The 17,787-nt window shown below is 38.4% G+C and overlaps 1 protein-coding gene across 1 annotated transcript; it reads right to left on the bottom strand.

The window, feature by feature from the left end:
* Positions 1-2,181: 2,181 nt before the first annotated feature.
* On the bottom strand, positions 2,182-11,125 carry LOC131240447 (protein disulfide isomerase pTAC5, chloroplastic). The gene is made up of 6 exons (XM_058238680.1): positions 10,422-11,125; positions 5,682-5,777; positions 5,362-5,490; positions 3,577-3,820; positions 2,521-2,558; positions 2,182-2,424 (listed from the first exon to the last, which is right to left on the bottom strand). Exons 1-6 carry the CDS (start codon positions 11,022-11,024, stop codon positions 2,323-2,325), a joined length of 1,212 nt encoding a protein of 403 aa, XP_058094663.1. The 5' UTR covers positions 11,025-11,125; the 3' UTR covers positions 2,182-2,322.
* Positions 11,126-17,787: the final 6,662 nt, after the last annotated feature.

The raw sequence follows: 17,787 nt of genomic DNA on the forward strand, positions 1-17,787 counted from the left end.
AAAATCATAAAGCATGTTTTGCAAAATATTTTTTCAAGATAAACCTTAGACATTGAACAATGTAGCTTAAGTAGGAGAATATAAGAGTGCTACAAAGTGAGCCTAGTTGATCAATGGTCTATTTCTAACTAAGGGTTGGATGTTGTGATCAAGCATACCGGTGAGTCCCACTAGAGTTGTGATCAGTCTCAAATTCATAATAAGGGGTGGTACACTTGGATTGCCATACCGTTGAGGAAGAGTTTCGATGGGTTTTAAACTCATCCATCTTGCAGCTACTTAAATATAACTGGGTCTCCAAACTTATACACATCAGAAACTTCCCCTCATATCTAATCATGGAAAATCAAACAGGCCCTAAAGGTATAAGGTGTGGAAGATCCAGCCAATTGCTTTTAGCAATGCCTTCCCAATTAGGTATGCTTTAAATAACAATCCATACTCGATTCACGGCTTGATCCTTTCAATTCCGCAATTTAAGATTCCAAAGGCAAATTGGAGCCTGAAATGCAAAACTTTCCAATATGATTGAAATCAGAGCTTGGTCAAAATTCTAACCGGTGTTCCCCAACTTTTATCAACTCTTAAGCCAGTACGATGAAGTCCAAATGCTGTGTGCGATTCCGAGTGCAGTCTCCCTGAGTTGTGGTGTTCCACAACTATACTCTGAGCCAGTACGTTAAGTCCAAATGCCGTGTGCGATCCTGAGCACACTCCCTGAGTTGATGACACTACTTCAAAACTAACCGGTGTGCAATCCTGCGCGCAGTCTCCCTGAGTTGACGACCCAATTTCAAAACTACCCTGTCATCCACAGTAACCTTCTCTAGAGAAATCCCAGTCCGGGGTCAGGCCCAATTAGTCAACCCGTGGTGCCCCTCTCAGTTTCTCGGGTCCGGCGTGGAGGGTAGATTGCTTTTCCCCACCTTCGAGTACCTTTCCGCTAGAAATCCCAGAATGATACCACTTGTTTCTGCTATGAGTGAAAAACAAGTGGCCTCTTTTTTTATTCTTCTTCTTTTTTTTGAAAATTTACAGGTGGGCTCTCTTGTTTAAATGCATAAACAAATTCTGCCCAACTGATACTCAAAAAGTCATGACACCTAAATTAATTGTGCCCTAAAACTGAAGATATTACAATAGGGCCAGACATAAACACCTTCCATCTTTAACCTTGCTTCCGGTATGTTAAAGGGACTGTGAGGATCAACAAAAGAACAAGCAGTTCTCTTCCATTTAGAATCCTCGTTTACATCTGTATCATGTGTCCAAAGGAAGCAGTGGGCCACTGTATTATCAAATGTGATGTGGCTTGGACAAATTGGATATTTTTTCCCTCTAACTTGTTTTAAGTGTACTGGGTTATGCCAGGGACACTGGCGAATTGATGAATGCGTGGTTCACTGGTCCAACCCTAGAAAGATTCTCCAGAGGATGATTCCCTTCCCGATAATGTGGGAGGTGGGGAGGGGGTTAGAAGAACCATTGAAGACTCATTTCCATTGCCTTGATGGGGTCTTGTCTCGTTCTCCCCATTGGTATATATATATATATATATATATATATATATATATATATATATATAAACCAATGGGGAGAACGAGACAAGACCCCATCAAGGCAATGGAAATGAGTCTTCAATGGTTCTTCTAAAGAGAGCACTTTTAAATCAGAGCACTTTTATATATATATATATAATTTGTTGCTTGCGGCTGCTGATTAAAGAGAAGAAAAAGAAGGTCAATATGCGAATCTTGAAGGAACAAAAAGTTGAGTCATGCAAAAGTGAGCACTTTTAAATCAGAAGCCAATGAGCCACACTAAAATCATGGAGCAGTCATAATCAATTCATATCCTCTTCCGTATCTCACAAGTCTGGTAGGATGCAAGATCAACAAGGTCGAAAAAACTCCAAATGCCTGATGGGCCAAATCCCTCTGGGGGAGCTCATAAGAAAATCTATAGATTGTTTCTGTCCTTAGGATGCAACCGTTCACTACGAAAACAAAAACAGAGACGTGTATTGTGTTAGAATGAATTGGTCCACTTCACAAAATAAACATAGCTCTGTTCAACAGTGGACTCCTCGCTCAGCCAAAAAACTACTAGCATCTGACAGTGATCCATAAAGGCATATACCTCATCAATATCATTATCATGAAATTAAAAATAATAATAATAAAAATAAAAAATCCTCTCATTTTATGTTGAAATTTTACAACTTCATATTACAGAGGAAAAATGCTGTAATATCAGCATCTTATATGCATATATCATGTATAATGAGAGAGATGTAGATCTACAGTTTTGTATGGTTTACAGTTATGTCTGGATTGCTGCTTTACCTTCACATACATCACAGATGGTATAGCCTGCGCCTTCACAGTAAGGACAGTTTGCTCCTTCATCAACCCATTCCAAAAACTACAAGATGAAGTTCAGGAATAAAAACAAATGGGACAGATAGCACAACAAGTGATTAAGTCAAGCATGACTTGAAGCAGTAAAACCCAATCTAACCTGTGGTTCCACGTTGGGTTCACCAGTACCGTCACACTCTGTAATCAAATAGAGCAGTTTTCTGAGTGATGTATGCTATGAAAGCACAACCTTTTATGTTCAAGTACCAAGACTCCTAGCAACTACCAGATTGCCTACTCAATTTATAGGGAAATGTAATAGTATGTGTTGAACAAGAAGGATTTCTGGTAAAAAGAAAAAGAATTTCTGCTGTTTATTTATAGAACTGGAAGGGTCACATCGATTATTCATTTAAAAATATTGAAAAAAGGCGGCAGGTAAGATGCCTGCTGTAGTTTTAAAGGAACAAAGAGATTGCAGCAGAACTCAAGATATCTCAATCAATTCAAGCACCCTGGCATGCATCTCTGAAAGATAATGCTAGAATGAGGTATGATTGTGTCATTCCTTTTCTTGAGAAATTCTCCAGTGCCATCAGAGGACTATAAGTTATAGTGGTCCTACTTGAATCAGACAGTCTAATCCATTGATCTACTATACTGTTCACCAGGTCCAACCCATTTTTCATGGGCTAACATGCAAAAATCACACCATTCTGAAAAATATTGACCATTTGATCAATGTCCTTTAGTATGGACGGTCAAGATCATTTACACAAAAAAGGTCCAGTCAACAACTTGATCCATCTATTTGTTAGGTCCCATCATGTATTGCTTATGATTCTAAAGAATCCCTTATGTTAGGCGAGCATAACTATCCTATCCATGGATTGGAAAAAAGGATGCTATAGAAAAAAGGCCAAAGCCAGGTTGCATTGTACCATCCAATCATTGCATTTTTTGCATGGTAGCCTATGAAATGTGTTCTGGACTTAAATGAACAGTTCAGATTGATCAATTGGTCTGTCCAAATAAACTGATGCAACTAGGAGTGCTATAATTATAATGCTCTGAGAGCACTGGACCAATTCTCCCTTTTATTTATTTTATACAAAATCCAAAACATTGTATGCAGAGAGAGACAATAAGTGATTATCATTTCTCTAGTTTCTTTCCCAATTAGGTTGGAGTACTTCCAGCATTAATATACAGATACCTGTGCATAATAAGCGGCCTTCCCCACGACAAGTAAGGCATTTTGTAGCAGAGCTGGACTTGCTTCCATTGATAGGTTTGTCCCTGTCCACAAGCCTGGATGGCTCTTCCCACCGATTCTCTCCAAGAAGAAACACCCTATGTTGGGACAAATCAACTTCAGTAACACCACTTTCTTTTACAACAGTCTGCTGGATCTCAGTAATTTCTGTCACAGAACCAACTAGAGCTCCATTTGCACCTTCCTACCAGGAAATGAGACCCAAAATCATGTCTAGGGAAACACCAATTCAATGTTTTTTTTTTTTTTTTTTTTTTTTTAAAATAAAAATAAAGAGGTAACAATTCAACATAACATAAAAGTAGATATTTGATATTTTCCAAGCATCGTTATAGATATAAATCACTGGAGGAAGACAAGGCATCAACAGGATTCCATCTGCATGGGAGTGTCCCGAAACAACAATCCTCAGACAAAATACTAAGCATAGATGTTACTATACATGCTAACCACACTCTAACCTCCACATTCCTAACTAAAGCCAGAGAGGTTTGTCACCATAAGGAACAGTTCAAATAACCATGGAACTCTGAAAGCAGAAATGCAACCAAAGTACAAGGCTAAAAATATGCAACAGGTGTTCCAACTTGTAATGACACGTTAGTTTGTGTTGGTAGACTAGTATTACTTCTAGTTTTACAAAGTGTGAAGCCAAACAGCAAGAGATTCTGGTGTGAGAGCATGAAAGCGTCTGTTTCAAAAAGTTAAGGGCCTGTTTGGATAGAATGAAAACTAGGGAATGCAACCAGTTTGCATCAACAAGACATTTGCATCTGTTTGGAAAGTAACAAAGGCTGCAGTAAAGTATTTGCATTTGCTTTACCTTTACAAGGGAGTCCCAACCTTCTTTTTTCTTCTTCCTTTTTTTTTTTTTTCAAAAAATAAAATGGAGGGCAAAGAATTTGCCTCTGATGTGACGTTTTAAATGACAATTTTGGAGGGAAAAATGCTCCCCTTTGTACGATTGCAATCAGAACAGTTCCAATGAAAAGGATAGGCATTTTCTAGGACTTTTCTTTAGCAAAACAAACAGGTGCAAAAGGATTTGCAAACAGGTGCAGAGGTTTCCCATTGTCACTTTACCTCCTGCTGATGCCACATATTACTTTCCCCTGGTTTACCTTCAATCCAAGCAAGACCTAAGAAGCTAAACAGCTAGGAAGCAGGAGCATGAGTTGACCATAGCACAAAGTCCAAAGCATGTTTCAATCAAAGTGGGAGCTGCACTTGTTAGAAGGATCATGCAACTAGGATACTAATTTCGCATCACTTGTTCATATTCGTAGTTGGGCTATGTTCTGCAGCACCGGCATTACATGTTGTGGGTGGCTGTGTTAAGTCAGAATCATGCATGTGGAGTTCTCTGAGGTTGCAGATGGGAGTTTTTGCCAGTCTGTGCCTTCCACACTGGCAAACAACTGTTTTTTTTTTCTATGAATGGGCCCTTACAATATGCTCTTTTACAAATTGAATGGATGCAACGAGCATATTAAAAAAAGGAAATGAAAATAGAATGAATATATGATGGAATGTTCTGATCACATAGAAAGAATGTAAATGGCACCATTTGATCAAAACTTATAAGGTCCACAATTCAAACTATAACAGCATATCACACAATGGCAAGTTTAGAAATCCATTTTTCATGCTGCCAAATATCGACATAGCAAAAAGAATGTAATTCCTTGCTGGGAGAAGACAGTAATAAATTGAAATAATCTTTACCAGTAAAGAAACAGGATCTTTCCCATCTACATTTGCTTTCAAGCCAGCATCTGCATTCCCTAGCTCGATAAACAGCCTTTCCAGGAGTTCTGCAGTCATAACCCCATCTTCACGGGTGCCCACTGAGGCCTGTCAAGAAAAAAGACCATTTTTAACTTCAGTCCCATTGGAAAGATATAGTCAGCAAGAATGATGGAGTAGCTTATCTTATTTCAGTTATTTTATTTGAAGTCACATAACATTGGCCCTTTCCTAGAAGTAGTTTTGTTTAGTCCTTCCAAGATAGCTTTAAAATGGGATATACCAAGATTAACACTCACTTGCCATGTTTTTACAGCACGTTCAGTTCCACTTGAGAAGCAGGAATACTCCATATCTTCTTCACCTGAATAAAAGCCCAACTTTCCTAATGCTTCCTGCCATAATAACAGCAGGATAAATAAACAAATCCTACTACAGAACGCATCCAGTTAGAATTTAACCAATCTGCATAATGTTATACATCTAAAAAATGCCAAACAATGATTTACATACACTAGTAAAGTTATCCAAAACAATTAGCAGAACAGTCATGGACTAACTACAAAAGGCACTGCTACTACCCAATAAATTAATAATTTTGAAACTAGAATTCAGAGAAAATTTATAACTGGAAAAAATAATAAACATGCATATAGGTCACCTCAACATCAACTTATGATTTATAGATGCTTTTGTAAATCAATTGGTATTTGAAAAATGTATGAAAAAGAGAAGAAGAAGAAGTGATCTGGTCATCGAGTGCTGCCCGGGACTCCTAAATAAATTAAAAAACCCACACACACTAAGGTTTAGAGGATTCCACATCCGAAACATACACAAATCTGGAAATCCAGAATGGTGGTAGTTTTCATTGCTAAATTTGATGAAGCGAGTTGGAATTGGTATCTTTTAAATATATATGAAGCAAAAGCATTCGTAGTATGTCTGCCTGTAAATATAACTAAAAAATGAAAGAAGAATTAATATTTAATAAAGACGAAGTACTGGTTCCAGTGAAACAAAAACATGCCAATAAACTGTTCAGATACTGGCAAATCATAACTAGATTCTCACAGGAAAAGAAAAAGAGCAAACAGGCCGTAGCAAAAATTTGTAGTACAGAGGCACCATAATTTACCCCACAGAAAGAGACATTACCAAAATGGGAAAAGATAGAAAAATGCAGAAAAGTCTTTTCAAGAGAACATACAAAAATAGTGTAGATTAATCTTTAAAAAGTTGTATGAATGTCCCGTCGTTTTTCATTACCTGTCATAATATCACAATAACAAAGGTTTGCCATGAAACTTTTAAAAAAAAAAAAAAGAAAAAAAACAGAAGAAGAAGAAGGAAAGCATTAAGAGCAAATAACTAGAATTTGAAATGCCAAAACCAGAAACACTATGCATTGAGAGGGGGAAAAAAGAAGAAAAAAAGAAAGAAAGAAAGAAAAGAACTTGAACACAAGTACTGCTCTCAATTTTCAAGAGATAAATGTGCAGAATTGAACTGAAGTCCCTAATGAATAAGTCTTGAAAGGGAGGGTTAACTTGATGATAGATTTTCAAGAAGTCCTGCTGAAATGTGCACATATCTTCCACCCTCAACAAAAAAGAAGAAGAAGAAGAAGAGAAAGAAAAGAAAAGAAAAGAAGAAAAGAAAAGAAAAAGATAAAAAGAAGGAGAGAACTTTAATCATCATAAAACGGTTTGACATAAACATGGCACATACCATATACCACTCTGAAATCATGAGAGCATGAGACAATTATATGATTCATATATAATGACTGTAGCCAACTAGTTTTTGTTCAACATTTGAGTCAACCTACACATATTAGACTAGCCCATTCAGAAAACAACCATGCCAACAATATCCTCATATGGCACAAAATAATAATAATAATAATAATAATAATAATAATGCATAGTACATGGCAGTAAACCACAATTACAATGGAAACTAAGCTAGTATAAATTAGAGAAACGTCCAGATCCATTTTAGATGGCAAAATTACCATCCATTGAGTTGCATAGAAATAGCAGTTCCAGTGTGAGACTTGCTCGGGGACAGAAACCAGTTCAAGTCCCCCCACGTCGCTTTCACTTGGTCTGGTTTCAAGGTTTGACCCACCCAGTGACTGATCTCTTTCTCTATTGACACTGAGTTGACTCGGTTTTGGATGAGACTCAAAAACCACGTGCATACAACAGCCGAGCCACTGAAAAGATTGGCCCCACCTTGAAGACCCTCAGGTGAAAAAATCAGGTTGATTCATTCATCAAGTGGGCCACACCATAGAAAACCATAGAAAACAGTGTATGAACAATGGATTCATGTATGAATAATGGATTCACACAATGTAAATATGAGGCCCACCTGAAGAATGGTTTGGCCTGAATTTCACATCCATGTTGTTCAAGGTAGGACAAACCCTTTCCGCAACTTGGATATCACATATTGTAGACTTGGAGTTAAACTTGAATACTAAGTTGCTTTGGGTAAATTTGGTAATTAGATATAAGTTCGTCCTAGTTAAGGTGGGATTAGGTTTTCATTATTTGAGTTAGAAAAGCTGGGCAGATACTTAGCTTCCCAATTAAATTAGGAGTGGTGGTAGAGTTTGCAACTATATTTGTGAGATGGCATGCACAGTTAGTGGGTTGAGATCAAATAAAGTTTTACTATTATTATTTTGATCTCTTGCATGTATGAAGGCTAGCTCTCATGCAAATAACTGTGTGGCTCATGGTTTCGAGTTGCCATGGCAATGGGTTTCTCATATCCTTACAAGTGGTATCTTATGTCTTGCTGTAACTATATGACTCCTAAAGAAGCAAGGAATTACAAGTGGTATCTTATGTCTTGCCGTAACTATATGACTCCTAAAGAAGCAAGGAATAGAAAGAAGCCAGATGTCTCATATTTGATGGTATTTGGATAGCTTGTATATCCCCGTGTACCTGATGAGCAAGAAAGGAACTCGATGATGAAATTGTGTGTATATTCATTAGGTACAGTAATGTGAGTAAAGGTTACAAGTGGTATAATCCAGAGATGTGAGGTAAAGATGAGTACAAACTTTCTTTCTTTTGTGTGTGTGTGGGTGTGTGACTGTAAGATGCATGGGAATGGACTACTCAAGAGAAGAAATAGTTAGGAATCAGTATTGATGTTGAAGAGCATCTAAAAGAAAGACCACGGCCAAGTGACTCTTCTAGTAATTCTCCTTCATCACATAGTTCTCCCTCACATTCTTTATCTCCATCTCAAGAAGAATCTTTAGGCTTTCCTAAAATGTTTTGTTGTCTTGCAAGCTTGTTTGCAAGATTATATGGTTAGTGATGACGACAACGCGGTCTCTAGTGAAGAGTTGGTGAATTTTGCTTTATTTGCATATTGTGATCCTATAAGTTATGAAGATGTAACAAATGATGAAAGATATGTCAAAGTCATAGACAAGGAAATCCATTCCATCGAGAAGAATAATAGCTCACTTCTCTCCCTAAAGGATAGAAGCCAATTGGTATCAAGTAGGTTTTCAAAATTAAGTACAAGCTAGGTGGTGAGGTAGAAAGATTGAAAGTCAGATTGGTTACAAAAAGGTACAAGCAAAAGCCATGTATCAATCATTTTGAAGTTTTTGCACTGGTTGCCCGACTTGACACTATTCGGATGATTGTTGCATTGGTCACCAAGAATAGATGAAAATTTTATCTGATGGATGTTAGATTCGCCTTTTCAAATGGTGTGCTTGAAGAAAAAGCTTATTTTGAACAACCCATGGGTTATGTAAAGAAATGTCAGGAAAGAAAACTGTATATATTGAAGATGGCCTTGTACCGTTGGAAGCAAGCACCTTGAGCATGGTACACAAATTGACATGTATTTGTAGACGCATAGTTTTCAAAAGTGCTTGTACGAACACCCTCTCCATGTCGAGTCTGATTCAAAAGGAAATTTGCTTATTTTTTTGTCTCCATGTGGATGACTTGATATTTACAGAAATGGCCCGAAGATGTTTGATGAATTCAAGGAGAATATGATTAGGTGGTTTGAGATGACAGATATGGGACTTATGCATTACTTTCTCAATATTGAGATTTTGCAAAGATATGATGTCATATTCATATCACAGAAGAAGCATGCCAAAGATATCTTAGAAAAGTTCAAGATGGAATTTGCAAGCTGATCCGTACTCTAGGCACGGTTAATGCTAGAAAAGCGAGAAGACAGTGAGCACGTAAATCCCACTTTAAGAATCGAATACGTAGTCTTTGCTATTGACGTCTGCTAGACCTGATGTTATGCATGGAGTGGGACTTATCACTAAATTCACGGAAACGTGGAACCAGTCATACATGCAGGTTGAAGACTAAGATAGGAATGAGAGAATTAAGTTAAGGGAGGTAGTTAGAAGTCAAGTAAACTTGATTTCCAAGTCTTGGTAAAACTAGGATTAGAATTAATTTTTATTTTATTTTTTGACAAGTTTCTATTTTGAGTCCGAGTTGGCTTTCTATTTTTACGTGAGAATTGTGTTGCTATAGAGAAATCATAAATAAGGAGATAGCGTAGAGTGTGTGAGTATTTCTTAAATTTATTCTCTCCATTTGTATGTGTGGAGTGAAGGCTAGTTCTCTTAGAACTAAATGCATGTCTCGTTGATTCAAATTGCTGTAGCAACTATAGAAGTGGAGTTTTCATAGCCTATAACATACACTTAATAAACTGGCTGTATGAGCTCAATGGATGGTAACTTTGAATTAAATGGATTACTACAGGTACAAGCTACACATTAGAGTTCATCTTAGACGGATCAATCTCACCACTGGATGGTAGAATAGCTACAGCTGGTGTAGCGAACTCCATTGATTTTCACAGCATTTTTATAAATATTTTCACGATTTTTTCACTCCTTGTATCTTCACGTTTCAACATAAAAAATCTAAAATTAAGATAGGATTCCAAACCAATTGCACACGAATAGAGAATAAATAAATAAACAAAACTCGCCTTCACTTTCCAAGCATGCAGACCTGCATCTCTTGAACATCTTTGCCTTCTGATCCCTTCCTCAATGTTGCCTTCTTCTTCCCCTCCTCTTTCCTCACCTCTCCAACACTCTCGGAAACCCTAATTTCCTCCAAAACCATCTCTTTCACCTCTCCTTCTTCCAACAGCACCGGCTGCGGCCCGGAACCGCTCTCCGGAATCCAACTCACCGCCGATTTCACATCCGATTCCTTCAACGCCTGCAAGATCGACGCCAGATTCGACACCGCATCAGAGATCGAAGATGTTGGCAACGATTTCTCGCGTTCGAGGGCTTCGATCCGGAGTTTCAGAGCAGCGATCTCTCGGAGGAGAGATTCGCGATCGGAATTCCAGCGAGATTCTTCTCGGATCCAGCGCTTTTCTTCGCGGAGCCATCTCTGCTCTTCTCGCAACCATCGGATCTCTTCTCGCTCCCATGACGAGGAAGACGAGGGATTTGAAGAAGAGAGGGAGGCAGAGATGGGGTTTTTATAGAGCGAGTTCGAATTCCTGCGGATTTGAAATGTGATTGAACTGGATTTCGGAGAGGTTTGGAATCCGCGGGATAGAGGAGGAACATGAAGGGGAAGAGAAGAAGCAGCCATGAAGAGAGTGGGAAGAAAACCGAGAAAGCTTTAGTTTTGAGCTGGAGCTTGGGATAGCGTTTTTGGTTCGAGGCAATGGAGCCACGCGTTCCCTGACAGAGGACGTCTAATATGCGCGGGAGGCGTAAAAGCTACAAACTGGCAAAGGATAATTACACACACCTCCCTTTAGTTTCTTGTAATTGTAAAAACACTCTCTGGTGTGCGTTATTGCAAATACCTCCCTTCTGCGTGTATGCACCGGGATATCTGAACCAAATATGGCAAAGTACCCTTGTCTTGTCTGCGGAGTTCGTCTTGCGCATAGGGCCCACCGCTATGTATAAATGGTATCCAACCCGTCCAACAGAGTTTCTCCAACCTAAATATTAAATGATTACAAAATCAGGCTAATCTAATCATCAGGTTAGCCACACCCATACAAAAACATCTAAATTTATATCGTGGGCTACTTGACGGTTGGATCAGCTTGATTTTTGGGGGTTTTCATTTTGATGGTTTAAACATGTTGAACAAGTTAGATGACACATATGAACTATGATAGCCCACATGTAGAGCTGGGCACGACATGACTTGACTTGTCTAATTGTTGAGACCTGGCTCAATTCGAATTGAGTGGGTGAGTCGATCCAACCGAGTTAACTTTGTCCAATCCCACCCCAAACCGAGTTGAGTTTGGGTCACCCAATAACTTGACTCGAAATCCAACTCAGTATTGGCTCGACTCCATCCAAAACTTGACTTATACATAAAAATATTTTAAAAAAACTCAAATTTGATGCTTTAGATCTGAGATGCCGTGTAACTGGTGAAAATGCTACAATACTAGCAAGTACACCTAGGTTTTGAGTTGTGATTTCAACTTGTGGATACCCGCTGCACCCAACTTGACTTGATACTTGGGACTCTGTTCGGATTAGTTCAGGTGAGACCTGACTCGGATCGGGTTAGGCATGCTTGAATTGGTACCGAGTCAAGTCAAGTTCAGGTTAGGCTTATTTCAAAACCAAATTGAGTCAGGTCACTTGTAACTTGGCCTGGCTCGGCCCGATGCCCGGCTCTACCCACACATCTACAACTAATTATTTATGAGAGCCGTAAAATGATAAATTTCTGAGAGACAGACAGTACTGGTAAACTGAGGGGAAGAATTTGCAATCCAAATGAAAGGGGAGGTATTTACAATTGTTGGAAACCAAAGGGGGGAGTTCTACTGTTGTCACTGACCAACGTTGGGTTGTGCATTGTGCTTTCTGAAACGTAGCTATTCATCCAGTGCACATGTTGCATATTGCGTGAAACTGTCCAAAATGTCCAAGTTGTGCCTAATGCCCGAAATGCATGATTTCTTAACTGGGACCATTGGATTTGGACCATTGGCCATTTTTTAATTTAACATTCCATTCATTCAAATGTATTCATTGTATGGTGAGGATCTATTAAGTAGAATGAATTTGGGTTATGCTCCACCCATAGATGAGCAAACGAACTCGATGGTATGAATTGGGACACACATTTGCCACCAGAGAAGAGTTCCACATTCTCTTAGTGCCTAAGTTCATGCGGTGTCGGTTGTACAAAGATAGAATATTGTTATAATAATTTGGCAATTAATATTTTGTAATCACTAATTTGTTTGGATTGAGGGTAAATTAGAAAAAGTATTTAATTTATGTTGATAAGATATGTGTACTTGATTGGAAAGCAAAGGATGGGATGATAACTGGTTATATTTGCCTTTCCTTTTTGCATCTCAGGAAAGAGATTTTATTTTTAATTTTAATTTTTAAGTTAGATGGTGAAAAGAATATTTGCCTTTGATGTAACATTTTAAATAGCAGAAATAGAAATAATATATCTCTTTCTTTTTCAAACACTTTCAAATACAAATGTAAAGCTTTTTGCAAGACTTTATATATATATATAGGGAAAAGGTACTATGTGCTCGACCTCATGATAAGCTCCCGTGAGGTCGAGCTGTGTGGGCCCCACCGTGATGCGTGTCGACCATCAACACCGTGCATTTGATGGGTCCCCTCTAAATTATGGGATATCCCAAAAACCAACCATATACGGAACTCAGGTGGGCCATACTATCTAAAATCATGTGAAGACACCATTAAAACATATAAAAGCACTTGGTGGGGCCCACCTGAGTTTTGAATGCTGCTAAAACTTGGTCTGAACCCTCATGCAAGTGGGACACACATAATGGATGGGTTGGATTTGCAAACCACACCTCGGTGGGCCCAAAAAATGATTATGAATGTTTTAATGGCTCACGGTCCCTCCCCACTTCTGTATGTGGTGTGGTCCATACAAGTCACGAATTGACTTGATTTTTGAGACCTAGGCCCACGATGGAATGGTGCATCTGACTGATGGGGTAGATGTTCGAAACGCATCACGGTGGGCCCCACACAACTCGACCTCATGGGACGATCTACGCACCTACGCACATGCATACCTTTGCACACGTGTCATGGGTGTCGAATCCGAACGGTCCATAAGATGCGGAATCCCATGAAACCTTAGGTGGTGAATTTTCACCCTAATCTAAGATTCTGGTGGGCCATAGCAAAGAGAAATTCAAATCAAGGGAAGAAACTGTTTGCATTTTTATGGCCCACCAAAGTTTTGGTTCAAAGTAAAAATTGGTACCAGGGGTTTTCATGAGGTTTTGCTTCATGTGGACCGTTTAGATTTTCGAGACTCATCAGATATGATGAGTTCTCAAAAAAGTTCGTAGGTAGTTCGCAGGTGAGCATTCCGCTATATATATATATAAAGGTAAATAGGTTGAAAGGGTTTTGCTTCCTTTACTGCTGGTTTCAGTTTATAATATGTTTAAATCACAAATTTGCTCTTTTTCTTTTTCCTAGTTTATCCTCAATTCAATAGACCCAAAAAGTTAAATTGATGGAATCCACCATAAATGGCCAGCATCCAAACATCAAAAGAAATTAACGATTGTATTGGCCTAGTTGGTCTGCATTTTCCCATTTGGACCCAACTATTGCAGCCATATGGTTTAAAAGCTCAAAAAACTTGATTCGTCCCACTTGACCTGAGCGAATTTCATCGAGACTCTGAGCTCACCCTATGAGGAGACTCCGATAAAACTTGAAAAAAAGCTCGACTCAAGAAAACTTGACAAATCTCAACAAAACTTGATAAAACTCACCTGATCAATATGGTGCAATTCGGCAATATTTATGCCTTTTAAATCATTATCATTAGATTCATGATGGAAGTTATTGCATAAGTTCAACACTCTTGAAGAAAACCCTTCTCTTTTTATCAAGGCTTGGGATCAGTAATAAGAGCACATAACTCTTATAAACTATAATTGAATAGCTTGATTACAATCAAGTGCTATCTAATAGTCTATTGCATATGTTGGATACAATAAAAGAGTTGAGTAAAATCAGCGAATCCATCTATGCCTTTTAAATATTATTAGAAAAAAATCATAAGACTCAAACTAGTTTGTCCTAAGTTTTTATTCAACTTTTGGGCATTGATCTGATTTTTCATGGTTTTAAACTATGATTGTTTATATTCTTTTGGTGCATCTATCATTTGGAGGTCATCAATAGAAATCTTGGCAGATGCCCACCTCATGAGTGGTTTGTATCACATTGTATCAGTGACATGTCCGGCTTTGATGCATTGTGTTGCACTAATCACATGCTCCCAACGAGTATTCAACATGTTCCAGATTGATATGCTCATTCATCTTATTGGCACCAACTTGATTGGGTTTAATATTAGTGATCAATGGTTTAGATCATTCTATCATAAACATTCTTTTTAGTAACCATTGCAGTTCAATCAGACATAATGCCACACGCGTAAACGAATGACCCATATTCAGTCAAACATGTGTGATTATGATAGTGTTGGGTATACCAGAGTCGTAATTGACTCGAATTGACTGAACACTTATGGCCCCAGGTACTAAATCAACCGTAGGATCAATCCTATGAAGGCTGACCTGACTGTCCAGCTATCAATGTTGTAGAGATTATGCGATTTGGAAGGAGAGAGTTAGTCCTTCAATGATATCTTTTTGCCTTGAGTGATGGACTTTAAAAAAAAAGACTAATTGTCGATTTTTATTGATTTGTTAATTTGTAATTATAATTGGAAAGAACATAAAGCAGAGAAAATAAAAGATAAATTACCTATAACTGTCTATGTGCACAAACAATTGAGGCGTGTGATCAGTAGGATGTGACCTGTGTGATCTTCCAAGTATAGACTCATTTGATCGGGGATCCAATGACAATGCTCGTCACTACTCCAAATTGTATTGCAACGATATCATTGGATAGTTGCATATCTAAACTATGATAAACTCCGAACTTGCTGTTGAAGTGCGATTGGACAAATGGACAAAAGTGAAGGAACTAAAGCTAAAACTAAGATAAATAGCATTTTGTTGTGCAGAGAGGTTGTGTATGTGTTGGCGAGGGCCTTGAACTCTTTATTGAGTGTCATTTATATGGATGTGGGTAGTAATGATCGTGTCGAGGTTTCCTTATCGTGAAAGAATTGGATGATTGACTGTGCAACTCTCCTTGATTCTTCGTATATATAAGTGTAGCCTATTGTATTCAACCATGTGTAAATGAGAGATCTTGTAAGCCTCTTGCTATTCCAGTTAAGCAACATCCTTAGGAAACTTTGCTAGGGTTTTCACGTAACTGGACTCTTCACTTTTACAGAGTTGTTTTATAACATGACTTTTGCTTTACAGAGAGTTACTTTTTCTGAACTTTTAGTTTTGGCCTTTTCCAACACAAACACACCTCTAACCCCTTGGCTTTAAGGTTTATCTCACCACGTGTGGTATGGTTTCCATGTGACACCTTCTAGGCCATTTAATATGGCCATGATCATCCAAGTATAAACAATGCCCCTCATGTCTCTTTACATTTGTAAAATGCATTTGGAGATTGTGAAGAAATGTTGAATGGCTTTTGACAGTTTTTTTTTTTTTTTGTTCAATCGATAGTTGGGACGACCGTTTCATTTGTTAAATCAGACATTTGGTTATTAATTTGGCCATTTTGGTCGAATTGGCTATGAAATTGGATGTTGCGATCGTTAATTTGACAATTCTGGCCGAATCGGCCATTAAGTTGGTCATTTTGATCGTCGTTGGCTGTGATCAGCTATTGTGGCCATGATATTTTTCCATGTGGCTGTTGTGGCTATGGAAACTTTCTTGTATTTGGCCATGATGATTTTCCATGTAACCATTGTAGTTTGCTTGGAGTGGTGCATCGGTTTGCTGCATAGATCTTGTGACAACATCGTTCATATAACACGTGCTTAGGCAACACGTCTTTTGGTGGATTGTCTTCATGAGGGACTGGCTTTTGATATGGATGATGTGCCCATAGCGGTTCATCGTATGACTTATATGAAGTACTACATCAGTTAGTTGCATAGATCATTTGGTAGTATCCTTTACATAACACATGTCTTGGTGGCATATATTTTGGTGGATCTTCTTTACAAGGGATTGGTTTTGTCATTTCCCCCTGTGTGTTTCTGGATTTGACTTGTCCATTTTATTTGGTCATTTTTATGGGAGCCATTTTTTGGGCACTGATCAATTATTTTGTTATCTTCGATTATTTTGATTTTTTTTTTTTCTGAATTGGTCATGACAATATTCATGTTTATCGAATGTTTGGTAATCGTTTGGTCATGAGACTGATAAGTTATCTTTTGTGTCAAATCGATTATATCTTCACAACCTAATTGTTGCGGTTGTGTTGTGAGTGGTGAACTTTGAGTCGATGTATTCATGATTGTTGGGGGCCCAAGGCATTAAAGGTTACCCCATGGGTGGATTGACTCTTGTATATTTTTATGGTTTTGCCAGCAATGCCAGTGGTTGCTCCCCGAGCTACTTAACTCCAACATAATAATTGTGTGATGCCGCTAGCACGAGAGATTGCCCCTCGAGATGATCAATGCCTGCAAGGAGTTGCCCCCAAGCATATGAATGTTTTGAGAGTCTCCATTCTATTAGTAGTAGGGACGGCTATTATGGTTGTTTCTTCACGCAACCACCTGAGGTGGTGGAGGAAGGTCTTGTGGTTCCGCCTGGATAACTCTTGTTAGAAGAATGACCAGTCTCTCTACCTCTAAGTTTGTTAGGGAATTATCGGTAGATTGGTGGTTCACTGGTAGCAGAAACCTTTTGAAGAAGGTTTTGATTAACCTGACGATTTTCTCTATAATGACCCTTCTGCAATCTGTCACAAGTCTCATCGCATGTCACAGAAGTGTGTGTGATGTCATCCATCGTGACACTTAGTTAGAAAGATGATCTTGCATCCATGTTGTTGGGTTCAACTTGTTGTTTCTCGTCTAGCGGCTCTTCCATAACCTCAGGGGGATTACTAATCTTTTTCTCAAAAATAAATAAATAATAATCTAAGAACCATATTGCTTTACTAAGAAACTCTAAGAATACACACCATCGTCTCACCGAGTGTGCTAAAAAATAGTGTTGCGGTTCAATTAGAGACCAGGTTACACGTGTTAATGAACAACCCATATTCAGTCAAATGTGTGTGATTGAAGTTTCCTTGTCATGAAAGATTTGGATGATTGGCTATACAAATCTCATTGATTCTCCACGTAAGTGTATCATATTGTATTGAGTTACGTGTAGAGGAGAGATCTTGTAAGCCTGTTGCTATTCTAGTCAAGCAACTTCCTTAAGAGGCTTTATGTTGCG

The sequence above is a fragment of the Magnolia sinica genome, chromosome 3 (assembly GCF_029962835.1).
Source record: "Magnolia sinica isolate HGM2019 chromosome 3, MsV1, whole genome shotgun sequence".
Taxonomy (NCBI): Eukaryota; Viridiplantae; Streptophyta; class Magnoliopsida; order Magnoliales; family Magnoliaceae; genus Magnolia; species Magnolia sinica.

Excerpts from the sequence above, each read along its gene's own strand:
- LOC131240447 (XM_058238680.1), bottom strand. The coding sequence starts at position 11,024 with ATGGCTGCTTCTTCTCTTCCCCTTCATGTTCCTCCTCTATCCCGCGGA. Across the intron at positions 5,778-10,421 it reads AAGATGTTCAAGAGATGCAG|GAAGCATTAGGAAAGTTGGG; the intron begins GTCTGCATGCTT and ends TTATTATGGCAG. Across the intron at positions 2,425-2,520 it reads AACCCAACGTGGAACCACAG|TTTTTGGAATGGGTTGATGA; the intron begins GTTAGATTGGGT and ends TTCATCTTGTAG.